The 24,522-nt window shown below is 37.6% G+C and overlaps 1 protein-coding gene across 1 annotated transcript; it reads left to right on the top strand.

The window, feature by feature from the left end:
• The first annotated feature begins 4,570 nt into the window (after positions 1-4,570).
• On the top strand, positions 4,571-24,522 carry LOC124160225 (endocuticle structural glycoprotein SgAbd-2-like). The gene is made up of 3 exons (XM_046536033.1): positions 4,571-4,775; positions 5,490-5,692; positions 23,382-24,522. Exons 1-3 carry the CDS (start codon positions 4,755-4,757, stop codon positions 23,812-23,814), a joined length of 657 nt encoding a protein of 218 aa, XP_046391989.1. The 5' UTR covers positions 4,571-4,754; the 3' UTR covers positions 23,815-24,522.

Here is a 24,522-nt window from a genome sequence, read left to right as displayed (position 1 = left end):
AACGATCGATTCTATTCAGTTTAAGCATGACGTAAAAACCGAATTAGTTGTCAATATTGTAAGTTGAAGTGATCAATGCGTGTATCATTAACCACTGGAGTAAAATTTATGAAGCTCCCGATTTGCACACCACGTCACATTACTTCTACCAATCATTACACCTCTTAGCAGAAGACGTTAAGCCATTTTTCCCCCAAAAAATGGGGTTCAGTTTAGGTATAACAAAACGAAAATATAAGGGTTTGCAAACTTTTCCTCAGAGCACACGCATTAACGCTGCTGTGGAATTAAAAAGGTTTAACATATCATACCAATGCTTCCTTCGACGACAAATTTTCAGGAACATTCTCAATGTAGCTGGATGGATACCATTAAGTTCTTATTTTCTTAAACTCTTATTTTTGCAGTTATATTTTTAGATTATTTATCTAGTTCATCCGCGTCTCAATATACTTTTTTTTCAACCTATCACCCCAAATGCGGAAATAGCTGAACGAATATCAAAACCTGGTGTTCAATATTTTACGGATTGGCTTAAATTCGGCGCCTTAAATTCGGTGGTAAAACACAATGAAATCCATACAAAGCCTAGATGCATTACTTCATACCTCTAACAGAAGACACAAAAAAAGATAAATGTAAACACAAATGAGAATGTGATGATTTTGGCAAGTGCTCAAGGATAATATTTACCTTACCAGATATAATTTTCAGAATGGGAAAAAACATAATAAATACGGGGATAAAAAGTCGACATTTTAATTCCGTATTTCTCCACACTTTTCACTGAAACGTGCATTGTTTTCTCTCTATCTCACCGATAACAAATTAAACCTAAAATCATAATAAACACTGCATATGAATTCAACCCAAGAGGATCTTATTAAGGTATTTCATAAGATTTTATAACTCGTAACCGTAACAAGGGATTTTTCTTTCGGGAATCTTTTGACTCGCTGTCCATCTACATCAAAGGGCATTTGATTCTACGGCTTCCAGAAATTTCTTTTCCGTAAAATAATTATTTTCAGCCTTGACTTTTCTCACTGCGTCATTTCCTTTGGACAAATAATAACCACAAATTATCACCACTTTTTTAAAACTCAGCGCGAAAGTAATAAGCGGTGGATTCCTTAGAAAAAACGAGCAGGCAGCCTGATTTTTTAGTAGGCTTGATTTTTTTAGTTGTCATTTTATTCGATAATGTCCCTGAAACTTGAAATAAAATGAAGAGGAGCAGGTTTCGTCCCAAAATATTCTCGAAAGTTGAAAATATCACGCCCACATAAATGGTGAAAGGAAGCTCCAGTTATGACCCTCGAGAAAGAATTGTGTAATCAATGGCATCCATTTACCAGACTGGGAATTTCTCTTACACGTCCTTGAGAGCGTAAAAAGTAACGGATTCACCTCGAAAAGCGATCCACTAAGATGACCGCCTCAGCCACTCAGCCATAATCCTTGACGAGAAGAATAATTTCCTGTTGGTACCAATTATCATAACATAATTGAGCTATCGACAGACATGCACCCCGAAAATTGCCATCAAACGAGACCGAAGTAACTTTCATCGAAGGGTTGAAAAAGAAACTAGAGGTATTGAGATGCTATTTATAGCTATAAGAGGCTAACCATAACATGCGCGCAACGAGGAATTAAGGCGAGGGGGATTGTTGGAGCAACTAATATTGGAGGTATGGAATATGGTGTGGGTGCCCTCCCCCAGAAAATGTTGATGATAAATGGTTTAAAAATGGTGGGTTTTACGGATTTCTGAGGGATATTTTATCAATCCTTACACTATTCTATAAGTAATATTTATCCAATTAAGCAAAATGGATTAAACTTTGAAATTTATCTAAGTTCTGGGGAGGTTTGTCCATCAATAACCCTCGTTGCTCCATGATCCATACATGATCAATGATCCATAAAACCACTTAAAGCTACAAAAAAATTCCGCACGCAGACGAAAAACTTGTCGTGTTCGATGTTCCGTAAAAAGGTATGTGAGTATAACGTAGTTTACTGATGATCATTGAACTCTTTATGAAAAACGAATGAAGAGAATCAAAAAATTTGAAATTTTCCCCATTATTGACTTTAACTAAATTTCCTCGTGGCTGCAAATATAAATCCTCTTATTAGCGCTCAAAATATCTCTTTTTACATAAATATTTAATTCAAGGCGAAAGTGCCAACAAAACAACTCGTACGACGTTCACCCAGAGAAGGGAGGATGATTGTGAACACAACATCTTGGTTACGTCTAAATTTCAGAATATGAACCCAAAGAGTTTCTTTCAATTCAATGCCATTTAGGCGTATTTCAGGACTGCTTCATGTTCTAGTTGAATACAAAGAAACGATCATTCAAATCTCTACAAGATTACTTTAATATTGTGTATAGATGAGATTTCACGGTCAGAGTAGTTTAGGTGAATCAAACACAAATTGAAATTCGTGCGTAGGTTTCCGCGGCGTTGTTCACGATGACTGCTAATTTTCGGGTTCTCCAGCCGCGTCTATCGTTTATGGTTGAAACTGTTGTCAACCATAAACGACAGACGCGGCTGGATAACCCGAAAATTAGCAGTCAAACACAAATTGACTCCAATACATGACGTTAGGAAAAATTTCATATGAATTACATGAAATTATGAAGATATTCAGTGAAATTTTAAGTTTCTTCAAATGGTGTAATTACTCATACCTAGGCACCTTCTTCCACAAGTCCGAATTCACAAGTGCATTCATCTTGCTTACACCAATTGTTCGAAGATTTGTTACAGTGAAAAGATGGTAATCTCCTGGGACACGTTAGGTATCATTTTACTATCTCAAGGATCACGGATCCTTAAACAAAAGTAAACCTGACTTAAGTAGTCTTGTCTATGCAGTTACATAGTAACCAAATCCTGTGAAAATGGATAATATTTGTCCTATGAAATAAATTTAAAAGTATAACCACACATGAGCATTTAATCATTTCTCAGGTTTCCGTAAAAACAAAATCATGCACTCCTGAGTACATCACAATCACATCCAAAAAATTTCACGGGGATAATTAGAGGTTGCATTAAAAGGAATATGTTCCATATGCAAGAGAGAATTCAATGTATTCCACCATTTTTAAATTATACTTCTTACAGCAACTGCAATAAATACATTTTTTTAAATAAGTGAGCATAAAAATTTCCCTTACACTCCCATACTAAGTCGCTAAAATTTTTACACATACTTTCATTGAGCCACAATCATTCCTAGGTAAGGAGTGCGACCATAAAAAACGTAGGGCATGGAGTATATTTTTACCAACAGCTAGGATACGACAAAAGTCTCCGTCTGTCTGCTAATATACCAAAGGGTAATCAGGAAAGGTGGAGTGGGCAGGCGGTGTTGGAATTTTTAAGGGCAGGTGGAGATGGGAATGGGAATGGGAATAATGGAAAGAAAGAGTTTTAAAAGGAAAGGTAGAGGTACTTGTCCGACATTCTAAAATGCAATCTCAAATCAAAACAATATGTGCGAGGATATATGAGAATCAGTATCAGAAAGAGATTGTATATCATCAGTGGACTCCAATAATTAACATTTTGCCATGTAAGTATCTGTTGAAACCTGTGGTTCCCAAAAATGTTTCGGAAAAAAGTTTTTGCGATTTCTTATTTATATTTAAAAGATGGAAACCTTTGATAATAAACATAAAGAAAGTACTCTCCAATTTTCAAACTTCTTTATGTCAATCAAACCAGGTTTCGGCACATTATGCCATATTCATAATAAAAATTTTCCCTCAAGTCTTACCGTGACACAATAAAGATGTGGCAAAAGAAATTGCATCTACAATCTCTTAGTGGAACTCAGAAGTGCTGTGGACTATCCTCAGAGGACTTTTCCATATAATTCCGTTTTTTTCATTTCCATTAATTTTCCTTTTGCTCAAATACTGTGTCTCAGGACCTATTGACCGGGCCCTAATCAGGTGCACGGTATCTGTTACATTTATTCTCTTATTGCGCGGTACACAATCCGCTTAGTTTAACGTCCTAATCTACAGACGGCGTGCTGAACTTTCAATGCTCTCCACAATGCACTCAAAGATGTTTCGGGCTGTCTCTGAAACGTCTCTGCCACCGCTAGGATTTAAACCCAGACCCATCGGGTGGAAATCGAACACTCCAGCTACCATACCATCATCCTCTCCACTGCCTTCATTCATACCGAGTTGGATATCTTCAATACGCCTTTCTTCCTCTCCAATACACTGATTACCCTTTCCCTGCAGTCCCTCGCGATTCAACCCTCTAGTCTATACTGCTGGCGTTACACCTCCTTTCCCCGTCCACCACTAAAAGCACTTTCTCCTCTGAGGCTGCGGAGTGGGGGACAGGAGGGGGCAGGAGGACCCCCTCCCCCCAAAACTGGTCCACTTACCCCTGCCATACCTCCTCCACCACAGGCAAAACTCCACGCCCTGGTAATCCCCCACCCTTCCCCACTCGCCCACCTTCGTCCCGCTCTCCTGTATAAAAGGTTTTCCGCACTCGATACACATCCCAGAACTCAGAGAACCCCAAAAGGACTGCGACTCGAAGCGACATCCAGAACGTCTAATTGTTTTTTAGTATCAATATTTTCTTTCAGGCGAGGAAGGCGTTTATTACTCCCGAGTCTTCCCTCCGCTTGCGCTCTCGGCTCTTCTTTTGTCTCCCAGGTTTTGTTTCGTTCGAGGCGGTTGACATTGCAGCCGCGAGATGGCGCGAAGATCGTTGATCGTGAGTACGAATAGAGGAGGTGTTTGGGTGGCGCCGTATTCATTACTTTGAATGGATAATTTTAGGTGGTTTAATGATTTAAAATGGATAAATTATAATTAAATATGTTTACATATCAAAAAAGACAATAAGGGAAACTTATCGCAATACAACGTAGCGGTTGCAAAAAATAACACATCAAGAAAGTTATTTTTTATTTTAATTACATTCAATTGCATAATTGCAGAAATTTAACAACGTATCCCTTATAATTCCAAACAAGATGACAATAATCTAAGAAATGAAAGAGTATCATTCGAATTTTCTACTCTTTGTTAAGGTTATTTGATAATACTCTGTTACTAATTTTGAAATTCTTGTTAAATATATGCTAATTCTTGCTATAAACATATAATTATTAGAAAATTTTAATAGTTATATCATGAAAAATGAGAATAATTATTCACGGATATATCTACACTTTCAAGTACATTAAAAAACGAAAAACTTTAAAACGCAAAGGCAGATTAAAATATCTGAATCAAAAACTTCTCACTGCAGTTGTGTATATCATATTATCTCGCTACTATATACTAATATGTCTACTATTTCCTTATTATTGATAATACAATACTATTACGGCAAATTTTGTTTATTATTCACGATGAAATAAAATTTCACCATTGGTTCAACCAGCTTTGCAGTCGATTTATGAGGCAATCCATTGACATTTAGGTGTCGTCGATGGTGTTGCTCTTAGCGGGAGCTTCCCTGGCCAGGCCACAGACACCACCGGGTCGCTACCAGTTTACGGCACCTCCGCTCACCGACGAAGAGAGGCAGCCGCAGCTCACGAAAGATGGCAGGCAGATAGTGACGCCCATCCCCATCCTGAGGCTTGAGCGAGAGCAAGGAGAGGACGGAAGCTACAGAACGAGGTACTGACCCACTTAATCACGCTCTAAGAAGCTCTTTTCCCTGGCAAAGAAAGTCTAAATGAGCCTTTCAACATAATATATTCAGTTCAATATAAATTATATGAAAATAATATTTATAGATAAAGTTATGGTAAGGTATCTAATACGGTATCTTTTTTCAGTCTATCAGGGGAAATAATATTTTTTATCAATTACTTTCACTTCACCTTCCCCGAAAATATTTCACAAGACCACGGCAAGAATATATTATTAATCTTTCTCACTGAACATACTTCTGTATTTAATATTTTCATCCCATCTTCTCCATCAAATATGTGACAAGCAGCTGACATATATTCGTGGAATTAACATTTTTCATTGAACCTATGGGCATAACTTTCACATATTATTTCACGTAAAAAGTCAACAATTTATTCAGTCAAGAGTGTTAATTAATTCATTCTCTGAAATTATACCTTTTCATATTAAATCTCCATTAGAAAAGCAAATGAGAAATAAATTCAAGCGTTTACACGTATGTGTTACCTAAAAACAGAAATCAAAGGTACATACTAAATGCGAGCACATGCGAGCACACACTAATGAAAAGACTGGAACATAATATCAACTTTGATAAGCCACTTAATGTCCTCCGTAAGCGACTAAGACAAAGTGTTTGTACAGCTTTTGGCACCAAAATAAATTTTTCTATTCACAACGAAATATAAAGAAAACGGTAGTTTTAGGCGGTCTAAAATGGCTACTGAATATTAGCATTTAGTGAAATGATTTTAAGCTAAAATTATAGATAAAATAATTACATGACCAGGCATATTATGAAGACTACGCCACGTAGTATATGACGATGGCTTATTGAACTTATAACGCTGGGCATAATGAAAGCTCAAACAATTTATGGTGTACGTTAGACCGTTTAATGTGATAATGAAAAAAATCAATATACGATAGGATAGGCTAGCCTAATTACCCATAGGCTAAAATATAAAATAAGCTAATCTTGAGTGAAACAAGCTGATAGATTCAAACATTAAAAAATACACGCAACATGCTCAAAATTGCTTAATGAAACTTTTGTTTTGTAACCATCTCATGACGCTATGTCTTTCTTTCCTCTATCAACAAACTATGACAGAAACCTTACGGAACCGGTTACATAACGGCATCATCCACCTGTCGTGCGCAATATAACAAATTTATGTAGTTCTGGGAAGAGATGAGTACATAAAAGGTCAAAAATAGCTATAAAAACGAATTTGAAAGCTTTTATAGCCATGTTAAGTAAGAGGAGGAACGGTAAGATACAAAAAGGTTGATACGTTTTTAGTGGAGAGAAATGAAAAGAGGAGATTTACTAAAGAGTAAAGGATATAATGATGAAGGAAAGATATGGGAGATAAATGAGGGTTTTTGCGATGATAGATGATTTTAGCGAAGGATAAGTACGATGATAATTCCTCCTAGAAATCTCTCTATGTAGAAATAAATTATGCGTATATTTCTAATTTTTTTAAGCTTAAGCTTAATATCTACAAATAAATCCATCCGTCGTTAATAATCAAAAATGTTTTCCTAAAATTTGTTTTACAATGAACTGCTGAATGACGCCGAAATTGAAAGTTGAATAGCCGCCTCTGCCGCCTAAAATCATGTAAGAAAGCTTCACGTTTGTTTATAGAGGAAAACAAATATTATGATGAATTAGATAACAATAAAAACAATGCCAGAGAGACTTCCTAGGACTTGTTTTTGTTGCATTAACACATGCAATAGGAATGAGTTATTGACATAATGCTGCCGTGATCTTCGCCTAAGTTAAAAGTGTATTTACACATTTCTTATTAAACTGCGGGAAATTTGAGAGAATATCAGGAAGGTTGTATTTCTAGTTGGGTAATTTGGCATTCTTATGACGAAGAAATCGAAAGAGAAAGAAATTTCTGACCCAAAAGCAATATGTCTTATTTAAATATTGACATTTAAGAGACTAGATTAAATTAAGTTACATGGAATATTGGAGAAAGATCTACGAAGGGAATGCAAGGTAGATTTAAGGCACACACATGACTGCTGTAAACCTTTCCTACGGATTTACCAAAAATGTATTGGTTACATTGGGTTTATTTATCCGTACTCAATTTACATAAACTACAAGACCCAGCGAGTTCAAGGCGTTTGCATTATAATTCGAATTTATGATTTCTTCTAGAGCTATCCTCACTAATATAGTGGCCCCTGCATTGATCAATCCATCATTACGAAAGACTTTCTCTTTCACCCCATGGATACGAGGTCTCTGCTTCCCCGTCTTCCAATATGATACCGATGAGATCTCCATGACAACAGTCGCGCTCACAAATCCCCTCACTCTTCACCCTCATGAGAACATCTTCAAGGCGAACTCTTTATCTAGTCATAATTCAAATCTTTTTAGCGTTTTCTTTTTTGACGCTCACTTTTCTAGAACCGATTTTCTCCGGCGGAGAAAGCGACGCTCATGAACACGAGCACGCATCGTCTTCTTTTTGGGGTGACATCACTCATTCTCCTCCCTTCCGGATACCGAAGATGCGTTTCTCAATTCCTAATGAAGTTGCTCAATACCCATCAAACGCAACAACCAGAGAATATGGGAAGGAACAGGATTTTATTGCTCCTATGCAATTCGTCCCTAATACCCACAAATAGGAAAACCTATAGGGTTTTTTTTAACCGAGAAATTAATTCAATTACAGGATGAAAAAATATTAATGTTGCCAAAAAACAGCAATATTAGATTCCTTTACTGACAGCTTACAATGGAATGTAATAGTAAGTCTACAAAACATTAACACAAAAACTGTATTTATTCTGGATATTACACAAAATACCAGACACATTCATTTAATCATCTGAAATTTCATGTCATAGGCCTAATTTTTTAATAAGCATTAAAATAAAATTAATAAGCTACAAAATGTCACAATAAAACTAATAACTATCACTTCAACCCTCTGCCAATTAAGTCTCGTATGTATCAATAGTTATTTAAGACGATTGGGCATTGGATTTTGCAAAGGCCATTTCAAAATGTATGTACTACCCAAACCATACTTTGCATTCTCACAGCAAAATTTTCTTTTACACGTAGGCGTTTGAGATTATAATTTCTACATAGGTTAAAAGTGTATCACTAATAATATGCAAGTATATTTCGAAAATAACCTTAAAATTATACCCTTAGAATGAAAAACTTCAACTTAAATACATAGGATTTACAGGTGCTGAGTATGGGATAGAGGCACTGAAAGTAAATTTGAGAAAAATAAAACAAGGATGTCTAAATTATCTTCTCCGAGACTAATTATACAGTCAGTAAATATTAAAAAATCAAATGCCTTGGGAATAAAATATCCTTTTATAAAAATTATCAATGAAATTTGAGCAACAGAGAAATTATGTACTTTGATATTTTTACCTTGGACCCCTTTCATGATTTTCAAACAAAGCACTGAATAAATACACCCTTCATAATAGTTAAATAGTGAACGGAAGCAATGATAAGTTGGTAACTCTTATGCTACTCTCTTGAATATCAAACCTAATAAAAGTATTCGTAACACTATAAAATTATAAAGAATAAAATACACTGATTATAGAGAGTCAAGCCACTTGAAAAATGCATGACGACACTCCTAGATAGGTAACGAACCAAGCTCCCACAAGTCACACATCATATCGACCGTAAACGACAAAGTTTTATGGTGGGGCGCATAACGAACCGAAACGCAGCGGGCGAATGGAAGAAAACGGAGAGAGCACTAAAAATAAGTATCGTTAATTTTCCCCACCCGGGATGGTAGATACTAACTGCACTTTCCTCACAGTGCTTTAAGTACGCCGGGATGCCCGAGTCTTGCATAAATGTTTAATGGCGGGTACTCGCAGGACTTGTTGAAATTACGCAAGCGTTGAAGTCTCCCTCCATCTGCCGGGGATGGGCTTCATCTCGTCGAGAGAGGCGACAGTGGGAGAGGCTGGAGAGGAGGACACCGGTGGTATGGGATGACTGTGGCACCGTGACCTCCTCTCCGTTAACTCTCTCCGTCGTCAGCCCTACCTAACCGCCATCCCGTTGTACGTAACTGAGGGAAGTAAATCCCATACACGGCTGATGCATTATAAAATTTAGCGAACATTTATGAACTTATAATATGATAATTTAAGTACACCAGGACTAGCCAAGGTGAAAACGGATACAGTAGCAAGGACATCAGTTAGCGAATTGCATTAGCAAAAGGAAGCGTTCATGAACAGGAAGGAGCTTCCGAAAGGATCGTTCTGTAAGAGTTTAAAAGAAAAGTTTAGTGAAGATTTTTATCTTCAGTGTAGCTCTCTACGGTGCGGAAACGTGGACACTAAGGGAGGAGGACAAGAGAAGATTGGAAGCATTCGAGATGTGGGTATGCAGAAGAATGGAAAAGGTGAAATGGACGGAGAGAAGGACTAAGTGTTGGTCATGTTGGGTGACGAGAGGCAACTTATAGATGAGATACGGAGGAGATAGAAGGTTTGGATTGGGGGAGTACTTGGCGGGGAGGGGATGTTGAAAACGGTGTTAGAGGGTAGAATGTTAGGTAAATGAGGGAGAGGACGGTAAATAACAGGATTTATAGTTAAAATGAATGGAGTAGGCCTTACAGTGAATTGAAGAAGGCAGTGCTGAAAGGAAAGGGAGGCTTCCAGATTACTTTTTTTGTACTTCATGGAAACCTACCTTAATCGGTGGAATAGTGCAATAACAATAATAATTCCATGTTTACTTCTATATCACCGATGTTTTGTGCTCGTTCGTTGACGACCAAAAATATTTATTTATGTACTCCCAGAAATTATACCTTCTTTTGTGATGTTCTTAAAATGAAGTGTCAATCGATCGGCTTCCAGCGGGAATATAAGTTCACGTTAAGAAACTAATACTTACTGAGTCACCCGCAGTGCACAATTTATGCGAAAATTCCAAAGAGAAAAAATAATTCGCCTTGACCTGGGCTCGAACCTAGATCCCCCAATTTCCGGTCGACTGTTTTAGCAAGTTAATATACGGAGGAATATTTGCCCTAAGAGAAAGGTATTGGACTATACCGGATAAGGTGAACAGCTGAGCATATTATGCGACTACCAGTCCAAGTCGTGCATCTACGCCTGGACCGGAGAGAAAAGCCCAAACTTTGAACATTTAGAGGTGTTCGCTATAAACTAATCTTTTCTATCACCATATAGGTAGCTTAACTGGCTAAATCACTCGACTGGAAATTTAAACATCCCAGTCAATGCGAATGGTTATTTAATGATAATGAAAGAGAGTGGATTCCTTACTTCAAATGAAATTAACATCGTGAGGCGTATTGTTGTGGAATATGCTGGTGAAAATGACATTCGAAAAGAATGTAGTAAATATCCTCTTGAATTTGAGCCAAAATAACCAAATTTAGGCTCAAATAATGAGAATCTCTTACCTCAATACTTAAAACACTTTGTCGCTATCTCTTTCACATTATCTTAAAAAAATTAATAAAACGAAGAATAAAGCGAAACGAATGAAAGATTTTTAATTGTATTAATAATTACCGTATTTCAAAATGACGATAAATATACCACCTAAGATAAAGTGGTCAAGGAATCACTTTCACTGTAATAGGAATTCTTTGACCTATTTAAATGATCTTGGAACAGACTTCATGCTTCTCCTAATGGAGGTGTCAAAGAGAAGTTACGCGAAGTATAGGTATGCTTTCAAATGAGCGAGAGTCGTGGGCAAAGTGGGACCTTTACCCGTCAATAATCAGACTGCAATTAAATTTACACCACACCTGTAGATTTTTTCTTGAAGACATATTCATAGAAGTTGCATTGCAATTTTCCCTAGTAGTCTCTTTACGGTCCTACATTTTTTACGGAGTCCAATCACGGTACACCATGAGTAACGATTGCGCAACCGAACGCAATTGTATTTTGATATTTTCCCACTTCGTGAGGAAAACAATTGAGTTACAGGAGAAATATAAGTCCCTCAAGGACGACCCCGAGATAAACTAGGTAGAGATAACGAAGGACACAAGGATAAAAGATCAGGGAACTGAAGGTACTTGTTCTGTATAAAGGAGAAATGGAGGGCCACTATATACCAGGAAACATAATCACAGATACTTTACATTGTATGTTTCACAAATTTTTAATGAGCTGATACAGGTTAACACATAATACACTATGTCATTCTCAAAGATTTCTAAAAACCTGGAGTAATATAGTGTCGAAACATGTGTAAGACCATAAAAAAATTGTGAGACTATCAGGATCATTTTAAATTAATTATGGAGGAGAAAGAAAGTATGCATGGAGGAAATACTTAGCGAGGATGGGATGTTAAAACCCGGGTTAAAGGGATTTTAAATCATCACGTGATGATAGCATGATATGCAGAAACCCGGGTCGTACTATTTTAAATAAAATGTGGAATAGAACAAGGTATTTTTATTTTATTTTGCGATTAAGCAGTTCCACAAAGTAACGCCAGAGACCGTGCTTGATATTGGTAGAATGCTATGTAAATGAGGGAGAGGAAGGAAAAGAATAGGATTTTTAGATAGAATGAAAGGGAGTAGGTCTTATTGTGAATTGAAGAGGGAAGTGCGTGAAGGAAGGGGAGGCTCCAAGAATACTTCTTAAGTACTTCATGGAAACCTTCCTTTATCGGTAGAATAATTTAATAATAATTAAACAATATCAGTGCATATATGATTATGTTTCCCGTTTTAAGGTTTCACCAAATATAGTTACCCACCCTTAGTTGCTATATACCAATCTAAGGGTTGTATCTAAGCACTATGCACGTGTGTATTTTCCCATTTCTCCCCGCAATCCTATCCCATCCCACCCCTTTTCCCCCGCACCCAAGTACCTCTCCCGGAGAGGAGGCAAGTGCAGCGTCCCTCAAAGGGGCGGGTGACGCCGATGATGGCATTTTCCCTCACACTCCATGCTCGAAAGATGGCTCGGGCGGTTGATGATGCAACGCCCCCCAGATGACTTTCTTGCCTTTCTCCCGCCTCACCCAACCCGTCCGTCCTCTATCTCCGGCAACATCCTCCTCCACACCAAACCTCCTTACCTCCCCAACACGCTTGCCGACCCCCTCAAAAGATTCACGCTGGCGCCTGAGTTCTTTCCACCATCGCCAGGGGCGGATACACGGAATCTGTATTACCAAACTAACCATGGAGACTAATGATTTGAGAGGGGTCACTTTTGCAGATAAGCTTCTCGATTTGGGAATTAACGAAAATGCCACTTGGCAAAAGTATTTAGTAATATTGTCCAGCAAGTTAAGATGCAATGACGAATTAATAGGGAACTTTCTTGCCTAGCGAGTAGAGATCTTTAGTACAGAAATCTGGAACTTGCCAACCACTGTCGCGGTTGAAGAATCCCGCTATTGGCAAACCATGATATCTCCGATACTAGTTCTCCTCCCACCTCCTACAGGGACAAATGGAGGCGAAAAACAAAGCGGCTTAAGACTGTGACGGAGGCGACACAGCTTAAAGTTGATAAAATCGATACTGGAGAAATCCAGTAAAATTAGAGGCTAAAAGGAATAGGGAACGCTATCGCCAAACCAAGCATGGAGACAAATAACTGGAGGCTTTCTGGAAGGATTCTATGAAAATAGCTTTTCAAGATTTGAATTCAGCAAAATCCTTACCAAATAGATATATTTCGGCAGTTTATTTCCCCTAACGGGACGAATAGGAGTGATATGTTTAGCGCCTGAGGGCTATAGGCCATATTTCCCTTTCGGTCAAAACTTACAGTAAAAATTCAATGTTTTTAGAAGGTAGTTAACACTTTTCACTAGTATTTGATCGTGATTGCTGGAAAAAGTTAAACGAATATAACTATTTTACTACTTAAAAACCACCGTTTTTGAGCTCTGAAAATCGATTTTCAAACCACCCTTCGACTGAGTGGAGTTCCCATTGGTCAGAATTGGCATAATTTCTTAACTGAAAATCTTAAACATATATAGTTATTGGGTTGAAAGAAATACTTCCTCAGGAATGTATTGACTCATCCACACACAGAAGTTGGTCTGCTAAAATCTTTCTCAAGCATATGTTATACCATAAATACAGGGGATGTTAGAAGAACTTTTAGGAGACCTTCAGATAAAAGTGAGTGTCAGCCATTTGCGTCATTTACGACACATCTAATCAAGGGATGACCAATAAGCAGAAGCTACTAAACACCCGTTAGTTCACCTTCCATAAGAGAGACATTGCATTGCTCATGTTTTATTCCCAAAGCCTTTGGCCAGCAGCCATTTAAGCCTTCACGACTTGCAAATCAAGCCCAAGGAGAGGAGTGCACTATCATTATCACCTTAGGCGCGAAGTGGATTGGCGCAACACCACTAGAGATGATAAAAGCTAGAGTTTCCATTTGGTTTTCTAAAATAAATTTTTACACCCCAGAAATTTTAAATATCGCATAATTATCGAATAATTGAAGGACGGCAAACTTTTCTTTAGCAGAATAGAATTTTCTTACGTTCATAAAAATGTGTACGCTTAGTATCTTTAAAAAGCCGACGTAATACAGCGGCGTTTTCTCTAAGCAGAGTATTACGAAATAAATGATAAAGTGTCCATTACGACTTGACAGCAAAGCATACAATCCCTTAATAACATTATCTAGACTAAAAATGGCAAGCAATTTGAAGCTTTATAAGTACAAAAATGCTACAGAGATGATAGAGTTGATGAAGTTGTATAAAATAGATGATAGAGTTCGAGAAAATATTTAAAAATTATATACACTCCGGCATTTGTGTTCTTATAAAGATCCAAATCGATTATCATTGTTTTTCAACATAATTTGGTACGGGAATATGGAGTTTAAAAACATTTTATCAGCACTATATTGAGAATTAAGATGGAAGTCCGCTAATTCGAAGTATGCACCAAACTGAGAAAATTGTTAATTTATGTAGTAAGAGAAAATTATAGTTTCTTTGGGCGATATAAATTCTAAATTAATAGGTTTATAGATTTAATATGAATAATATTATTTTAACACCCAATACATAATCAATAGCATGTTAATTCCACTTCATCTCTCCCTTTTTACCACCAAACACACGCCTGTCTATCCACCAAATTCCCTCGCCAAAGTTGTGTGAGGTATGGAAATGTGGTTTCCGCGTTCGAGCGCGTGAGGTTACATCTGCCCTTATGAAATTAGTAGCCCACGCATCGTCATCATCATCTCCACTTTCACTTTCCTCACAGGCCTCTTTTAGAGTTTCGGTGTCAACGGAGACTCACTCGACGTTTTCCGAAAGATATTTCATTACCCCTCTTGTGTCATACCTTCGAGCCAAATATAACTTCCAAAAATGCAATTAATTGCTACCGAATTCTGACTCGCCTCCAAAATTAAGGATTACCCTAAATTTTAAAGGTTACGGCCCCTATTTGACCGGTTCAGAATGGAACTAATAGGGGATATTCCATATGTGCAGTTTCTCCACTCCATCGATGAACCCTTAAAGCCAATATTGAGAAATCTTAGCCAATTCACGAAAGTTATGAGTTTTGCTTCCACAAATACGTTAAAATGATTATTACTTACTATTTATTTTCAAATAAATGACAAAAAAGAATATCAAATAAGCTTTCACCCGTATGTGAAGAAACGTTTTCCTGCAATAGAGATAAGAAATAGGCATAAGTTTAGAGGTATAACATTATGGAATAAATTGGTCTCGAGAAAATCTGAAAATGAGTAATTATAAATCCATATATAGTGAACAAAATAAGTTTTCCCGGCCATTTCACCAATAACAATTGAACTCGAACCATTGCAACGCTGCATAGTATAATTTAGTAGAAACTCTCGTGCTTATTCACATTTTTCTCTTATTGATATTACTATATCAATCGGTAACTTCGATTGCACAGTAAAAATCGATTTATAGTTCTTCCTTCGTGCCTCCAGGGAGGTCATAAGCCATATTCGATAATTGAAAACCGCATTGATTTCACTATGAGAGAGAAACTGATCACTTAACATGGTAAATATGCTAAACTCTAAAAACAATAGCGTTACAAATAAATAGAATTTGAATTAATATCATGTAAGCAATAAACAATAGTAGTTTATTCAATAAAAATTTCAATTACAAAATCCAAATGTTACTATTATGATGGTGCGAGAAGTTCAAATAGCTACACATGTCCGTCCGTCCGAATTAACTGGTTGGGCTTGTCGGTCTGTAAAAAATTTCATAATATTGCTTGAAGTTCGAACCTTCTGCTGCCTAATATCTTTATCATCTTATAAACCCTGGCTCCCTGATTTAATCATCCTGTAGTCTTAAATACATGGGATCAACGTACCTAAGTATCTTTACAATCGCAAGCAGAATGTTTTCTGGGCAGAAATGGATTAATATATTCCATTTGATATTATGATGGAAGGAGAAGTTAGTAAAGCTACAGAGATTTGTAGCATAAAAAAGTTCTTATAGACTATTTATCCGTCTAAAGCATTAGACTGACCTCGTCCGAATAAACTGGTTAGGCTTGTCGGTCAGTAAAAAAATCATAATATTGCATGAAATTCGAACCTTCTGCTGCCTAATATCTTTATCATCTTATAAAGCCTGGCTCTCTGATTTAATTAACCTCTAGTCTTAAATACATGGGATGAACGTACCTAAGTATCTTCACAATCGCAAACACCATGTTTTCTGGGCGGAAATGGGTTAAAAGGTCAATATTTATTTGAGCATTATCGATGACATCGCCCATATACTCTCACGGGGAAATTCCAGTGACTCCTTTAATTAATAGGCCACTCCTACGCTGCACTCGTAGAAGATGCAACACTCCTCCCGCTAAACTCTCCGCAATACTCCCTCACCCCACCGCGGAAGGCACCGTTATCTCAGCGGCCGCGGCTCACCTTACGGGTGAATCCTGCTTCACCCGGTACCACAGTGTCCTTGTCATCCCCCTCAACCTCATCGCACCAATCTTCCCCATCCCAGCATCCTTATATGAAAGCGAGTCTTACCGACCCGTTGCCTAAGATATTTATGCACTCATCATCCGCCCCTGAATCCCTCAACAGCTGACAATCGGTATGCATTAACGCCATTGGCATTTCATTGCCTTCCGCTGAAGGCACGGTTTAACAGTGTTTGCGAGCTAAAAGCGGATGCCTTACGACTATTTTTACGGCACATTGTTCTGAGAGATGGGAGGGAATTAGACGCGCGCGTCTACTCCTTTTTTTGATCGAAAATATACAACGACATAAATCGAAATTTTGCACATCCATAAGGAGGCATTTGAAATTCGCATAAAACACTAAAAATATCTTGACTTTCATAACTATCTTCACCAATTCTAGACTGATTGGCGGTTTATTATTTAAATAGATTCGCCGATTCAAATCGATTAGTGTATTCATAATATACAAATTATTTGGTTTAAGAAATCCAAATTTAGACTAATTTCAATGGTCAATTTTAACTTCATTTAATATGAAGAGAGATACTTGATATATGCAATATTTCTTATTTTTTAGCGGCATATAGTCGATTAAATCTGCTCAAGAGGAGAAATATTTATGGTTAATGTTGGGTTTCAAACCCAGCAATATTTATTTACAGCAGATTGGATACAGTGTTGTACCAACGAATTTCGAGATCCTTTTTCAATAAAATTTTCTTCATGATAATATCGATATCTTTTCAACATAATTTTTTATTGGCCATATTAATTGATTCACCAAGGCAATTCGTTTAGAATTCAGACTGAATTCATCTCATAGATCAAAGTGAGGTTAAAAACGATCCAATTTCATTTAAAACATTTATTAACCGCAATAGTAGTAGTTTTGAGTTGACAAAATATGAGGAAACAGAAAATACATAGTTTATTACGGTGATATATTAAGGGAATTTTACATGAAAAGGACTTACACTTCTCTGGGGGACCATGGGAATAATATTGGGGACTGGTATTTTACAACAAAGATGCTATTCCCCAAGTTTCGCATTACTTTCCCTGGCATTCCATAAATTTTTACTTAGTCAAATTTTATGGACTTTCCCTGTGAATTTTTCTCACACATTAACAATTTTGATTTTACAGCGAATATTCTAAATATAATGGTAGTATTTCATTCCTTGAAATGACCAATAAAAAATATAGTAGAATCTATTTCAGTAAAATAGATACGTGAATCATAATTACTTCACCAGAAAAGCAAACTTTAATCGATTATATGTCGCTAAAAAATAAGAGTTATTGCCTAAGTGTAGAATTAACATTCCGTATACTGTTAGTAAACACCTGCGTTTAGACCACATTTGAACGATTAAATTTCTTAACATTGAAAAATACACTAATCCGTAAATTGAAGATATAAAAAATAAATAAGCACCTAAAGATGAAGAAGAATTTTCGAACATGATATTCCCTGTTAAAAGAACAAATTAAACCATTTCTCAAAGCAAATCGTTAATGATTAACAAATTTTTATTCAATAAGAATTGCATTTTATGAAGCCGTAGAGCTTAAACTCCCCCCCTTTAAAACATTTTCCTTGATTCTTATAATTTGGAACACATGAGATATTTAGTTGGATAAGAGTTTAATGCATAAAATTATAGGAATTTTATACATATATAGGGTATTTAGTGGGGAACTTACGTACACCAAACAAAAGTTAAGTGTTTTTCTCAGTCATTTCATTTCTATGGCGCATAACCTGTGTGACCAGCAAAATATCGTAGGACAGGTAGCTAATGGCAGGACAACAACAAACGCCCGCGCTGAGGGAAAACATCCAAAATTTCCTCAAAAGCGCCTTCACCTCCGACTACCACCGGCAAGAGTTGCCGTGAGTTCTAAGAACCGACAATAGGTGGCAGCTCTCTCCGAAGATTCACGTCGGGCGGCGAAGCGATGAACCACTCTCTCGCTGTCGCTAAAACGTGTCGGTTTTGGGAAAGGGGTCAAGATGAAGGGAAAGGAATTGAAAAAGATAATGTGGCGCGAAATTCAACCGATGCAATTCATTCATGGACTACGATTTTCTAAAATCCTTACAGTTTCACAAGAAGAAAAAATTGAGTATCAAGATAAAAAATCAAGTTTGTAAAAAATTAAAAATAGTAATATACGTCAAAAACCAGAAAATTCCGTCCTATCTTACATCAACCACATATACACTGAACATTGATGGATAACTCAGCTAATAATAGCATAAGAAGAAAGAAGGAACTAATTTCACCAATATGTTCTATGTAAGATGACCTATTCTGGTACATTGCTCTAACACTGGAAAGGTTACACTGGTCTCATGTACACTTGTGTTGTGATTTTTCCCCTGAGTACCTACATTTATCGCCATTGAAGAGGTGGTATATACACTCACAGGGGCCGATTCCGGGTTTATAGCCCGGGCAAGTATTGAGGGTGACGGGTATTCTGGTATGTTGCAGCTAGTAATAAATTAAAATGAGTACATTACTTGATTCACCCAGTAATGTCTCATCTTAGAGTAGCTTGAAATGGAGGACACTAATTTGTTGCAAATTTTATACGAAAGTTGACTAATTTGTGATAGAAAACTATTGCATACGATAAGTAGGTAATAGTAAGAGAGAAGTATATTTTATTAACCCTTAAATGGACCTAGAATGCCATCACTATGTTTGTTTTAGTGCTTTAGGTAAGTCTTCATTAATACAGTCAGTTCAAACTCTGAAATGAAATTGTTATAGTGCCATGTTGAACCGACAAGAAAAAAAAAACTTTTAACTTCAACAGGATGATTTTTTAAACGGCTATGGTCGAGCAGAAGACATAATTACGTTCAACTGGAAGGTCCATTAGAACAAGCATCTTTTGGTATGGACTGTTTGACCATGGCTATGGAAAAATGCAGCCTGTGGAAATTTACAAATTTAATTTTTACTACTGGTTCAATATAAATTATAAATTTCACTAATCAACACCAGATACCACTTTGAAAATTTGAAAATCTTATTGATTTTAAGGGTGGCAAATTTATGTACATCACTGTCTCTGAATTTGAAAAGCATTAGTTTAAATGTCAATGGACATTAGAATATCGATGACCATTGCCAGTTTCTGTTTTGTTGATTGCCTGTCAGCTTATGGCCGGCGAAACAGAGAGTAGTGGCTTGGATTACCCTATGCAAATTTTCATTGAAATAGATTACGCAAGATTTTATTGAAGTAGAACATTGGAGAAGCATGTAGACTAGCAGGTCCCAATCTTTTTTTCCTCCCGTACCCCTATATATGTATATTACTAATATAATACCCCCTAAAATGTCAAGTGCACATTTTATTGTTTAATTTGATTACCGGTAGGTGAAACTTTTAATAATTATAAATAATTTTATATTTAGAATCTTTGTTTTAAATAAGCCATACATTATGTATATATGTCTCCATGTTCCTGGGCTTCACCGCGTGGATTTTTCTTTATGACGACAGTTTCTCCGGTATTCCAACCGGCGTCTTCAGGTCCATCGACCTGAAGACGCCGGTTGGAATACCACTCACTTTCACTCCAATAACACTCACAAAATTATGTTATTGCTCTTATACCTTAATTATCCTACTTTCATTTCAAACGATGTTCTTAATGATTCTTACGTAAAATAACAGTGAAAGAGCAAATAAATAGCAACAAACCACTCACGGTTGGAATTCAGCCACTCGAATACCCTATCATCATTAGTCAACAATCCTGAGGTCGTTTGACGCAGCTCTCCATTCCTCTCTCCTATCCGATAGCCTTTTCACACCTACGTATTTCTTCTCTTTTACATCCTTTACAACCTGTCCTATTTAACTCATTCGGGGCCGTCCCTTGCCCTTCTTCCCTTCCACCTGTCCTTCGACGATTGTGTTCATCCGGCCATCATGCTTCATAATGTGGCCAACTAAGTTGTCCCGTCTTCTGCTTAAGGTTTTTAGGAGGCTTCTCTTTTCTCCCACGCTTCTTAGGACTTCCTCGTTACTAAGACGGTCGATCCATTTCATCTTCATCATTCTTCGGTAGCACAACATTTCTATTGCTTCCACTCTTGACTTCCCTGCTGCTGTCGATGTCCAAGCCTCGCCTCCATAGAGAAACATACTCCATACGTAGCATATACGAATATCCTAATACATAATAATTTCTAATAGCCACCCTATCAAATCTTACTGTAGTCGCACAGGTCCATATTGGAGAAGCATGCTTACACCTGTTTTAAATCCATCCCATAGGTTCTCAAAAGGCCTCCTCTGACTAGCTAAGCTTTTATTCAGCCATTCCCTTTATTTTGTATCTTTCTTAACAATCTTCCCTTCTCACGACACCCCCACCTTTTTTCCCTCCGGCATTGCGCAACAAGCACACGCCGAGTAGGGACCATTGCATCATCCATTCGGGATTGAAAAGGCATAGTTCGCACGCCCGGGGAGGAGACTTGCTTGGGGGGAGGGGGGAGCCGACACTGAATGTCTCCCCAGGGGAACAGAAGAGTTTTAAAATCGGCGATAATTGGAATCGCATGGACTTACAGGAGTTTGGGTTATAGCCGTTGGGAGAGGCGGGGTTTGAGGCATGATTTCCCATGGTTGAACGCCTTGAATTGCCAAAAATCTCAGGCTTTGAGAAAATTTCAAGTTAGAATAACTTTGTTAGTTTTTACGGGGGCCAATTGCCTAAACCGACTACCGCTATCTCGACCAACAATTATGCAGAGTGACAAAAATCAACATAATTAAGGAATTCTGATGTAATTTTCTAGCGGATTACATATCCAGTACATTTTTATGAAGCTTAAAAAATTATGTTATTGCTCTTATACCTTAATTATCCTACTTTCATTTCAAACGATGTTCTTAATGATTCTTACGTAAAATAACAGTGAAAGAGCAAATAAATAGCAACAAATCACGATGTGTTACACAGAGAAGTTCCAAATAACATAGAGATATACATACCTACACTCCTTGCTCCAAGCGATAAATTTAGACCTAATTATAAATCTATAATTCTACAATTCCGTGTATGGCTCTTCCTTAAATTGTTTTCACTGCAATACGATGGTTAAGACTTTGTTAAAGTGACTTGGAGACGTGGTTATTGGAAATGTCTCAATAGATTTTCTTAATTTTTTTTTAATTTCTCAAAAATAATCCATCTATAAATCATTCAACCTACAAATGCTACTCTCCTCCCAACTTTTTTCCACTTAGCTAAAATCCATCCAACTAATTTTTCTCTCAACAACCCGTCCCCGTTCAACGCTCACTCCATCCAAACCTTCTGTCCCCGCACTTCATCCAGAAGTTGTCTCTCCTCTTCCACCGAGTACAGAACTTCGTTGCTTCTCTTACACTCCGTCCACTTCACCTCCATTCATCTCCTTACGCACATAAAATGAAAAATATCGTGCAAAAACTTTCAGCGTTTATCCCTGTAACACTGTTTCAACATCAACCACCCTATAATTATTCGCTCTATTCAAAAACTTAAAAAAATTATGTATAGTCATAATAGAGTATTTATAAGTAGATAAATGTGTGTTTAACTCACAAATCGGATCATGGTAGTAAATAAATAAGGCGAGCTATACATGGGACAGGGATCTAACTTGGACCAAAAGGGGACTTTTTACTTTTTCAGGATGGCTACCATGACGTAAACGTTGTGTGTGCTCATATCGGTATCTATGTTTACATAATCGAACTGTATTCAAAGGGTGGTGTTGATTTATTAGATATTTTTCTCAAGTTCGTGTTTTTTTTGCAGATTAGTTTTCTTACTGTTGAATGAAAAAAACCTACTATAGGGTCCCATGTTGGGGTATTTAACTTTTAACATGATACAGGCATTAGAAAACAAAGGTCACCAATTAATGTGTCACTGACTTGGGACAACACAAAAATATAAAAGCGAATGGTGGGCTTTCAATTCCTTATTTTTACATTGCAAGGGCTTTTCAGAGTTTTGGGTAAAATTTACAGTTTGAAATGTTTCCTATAGTATTTTTATTTGTGTAAGAACATAAAATCTGATGAAGTTGATAGTAGGTGCATTCACATTGTGGAAGCTATGCTTAGGCTTAATCAAATGTACTTTGCTCTTTCCACATTGTATACCATGCACATGTTATTACCATGCTTAACTACCACAAATTTAATTCACCTACAATCAACTTCATCACATTTTATGTTCTAACATAAATAAAAATACTGTTGGAAATAGGTCAAACTGTAAATGTTAACCAGAACTCTGAAAAGCCCTTGCACTTTGTAAATAAGGAATTGTAAACCAACCGTTCCTTTTTATTATGTTTCTCTTATCCTAAGTTAGGGATAAGGGATAATACTAATACCTAAAGTAAGTAATAGTAAAATAGGGACACGGGTAATAATAAAAGCCACTTTGTACTTTCCATATATACTGGTAACTAGTGCGGAAAGTACGAAGTCCCTTTTATTATTACTACATGAAATCTGTCGCTAGTATGGGCTACTGACTGTATGCAATAAGGAAAAACACTGCATTTCCTCTAATTTCTCTGTCATTTGATGCATCATTTCAGCTGGGAGACTGGCAATAACATCCATTCCGAGGAATCTGGAATCCTGAAGACGGTGAACGTGAAGCGGCCCGTGGAGCGGGTCAAGGGCGGACCCATTGAGGAGGTTGAGGAGCAGGTGACGCTCCTGGTGCAGAGGGGATCCTACTCTTACCCCTCACCCGACGGCACCATCATCACCGTCACCTATGTCGCCGACGAGAACGGCTTCCGCGCCGAGGGCGACCACCTGCCCAAGGCCCCGCCCGTGCCTCCCGGCATCCCAGCCGGGCCCCCACCGGCATCTCGAAGGCCCGCTCCCCAGATACCACAGCCACAAGCAGAGGAGGCAGCAAACGAGTACGACTACGACCAACCCGCTGCAGCGCAAGAACCGGTGCCTCAGCAATACAGACAACAGCAATACCAGCAGAGGAGGACCTTCCAACGATTCTAATCGATGCGTGATACTCAGGAGAAACATTTTGGAGCCCTCCAGTTGACAAGCAACCTGAGCCGTAGCCAGCGGAAAGGCGGAAGGACTTAAGAGAAATTGGTGAGGCCGCATTCCAGAGGGGAGGTTGAGGAGCACGGGTGGGATCTTCAAATCTATGTGGCCAGTCCGTTGATGGCCTACCTATTGCAATGCTCGGGAAGGTGACACTCCAAAGAGTACGAAGACCTCCCTCATGCCCCACAACAGCATAACTTACGATGCGGGCTCACCAAATTCCCTCCTATCGACAATTTTTCTGACTGCGGCCGAGGATGCTGTAGAGTCAATGCAACTCCTTTCCGTGAAGTAAACCTCCAGTCAACAACAGAATGAAATGAAGTGTACATAAATTCCTAGCACTTCTTTAGCAATTGAGTTGCACATGAGACACGTGCCTAAAATGTTTTCTAGGACAATGGACCTTTTAGAGGCCAGTGAAGCAGAAAGAAGTGATCCCCTCCACAATAGTCCACATTTTTCAGATCTAATATGACAATGAACCCTAAATAATAGGTTATATCTCTTTGAAAGATGAAGAATTACCGTGTGAAATGAGGTGCAGTAAAATATTTCAAGCATGTGCGGCTCCATTTTACGGATAAATCCACGCACAACAAATTTTAATGTACTAAATATTTCATAAATAAAATTCTTTTTATAGTTTTTAAA

This window comes from Ischnura elegans, chromosome 6 (genome assembly GCF_921293095.1).
Source record: "Ischnura elegans chromosome 6, ioIscEleg1.1, whole genome shotgun sequence".
In the NCBI taxonomy this organism is placed as follows: Eukaryota; Metazoa; Arthropoda; class Insecta; order Odonata; family Coenagrionidae; genus Ischnura; species Ischnura elegans.
Note: the sequence above shows the minus strand (reverse complement) of the source record. Positions and strands in the feature narration are given on the sequence as shown.

Bases quoted from the DNA above. Each gene is read 5' to 3' on its own strand.
- LOC124160225 (XM_046536033.1), top strand. From the start codon at position 4,755: ATGGCGCGAAGATCGTTGATC. The intron at 4,776-5,489 runs GTGAGTACGAAT...ATTGACATTTAG, and splicing joins TGGCGCGAAGATCGTTGATC to GTGTCGTCGATGGTGTTGCT. The intron at 5,693-23,381 runs GTACTGACCCAC...GCATCATTTCAG, and splicing joins GACGGAAGCTACAGAACGAG to CTGGGAGACTGGCAATAACA.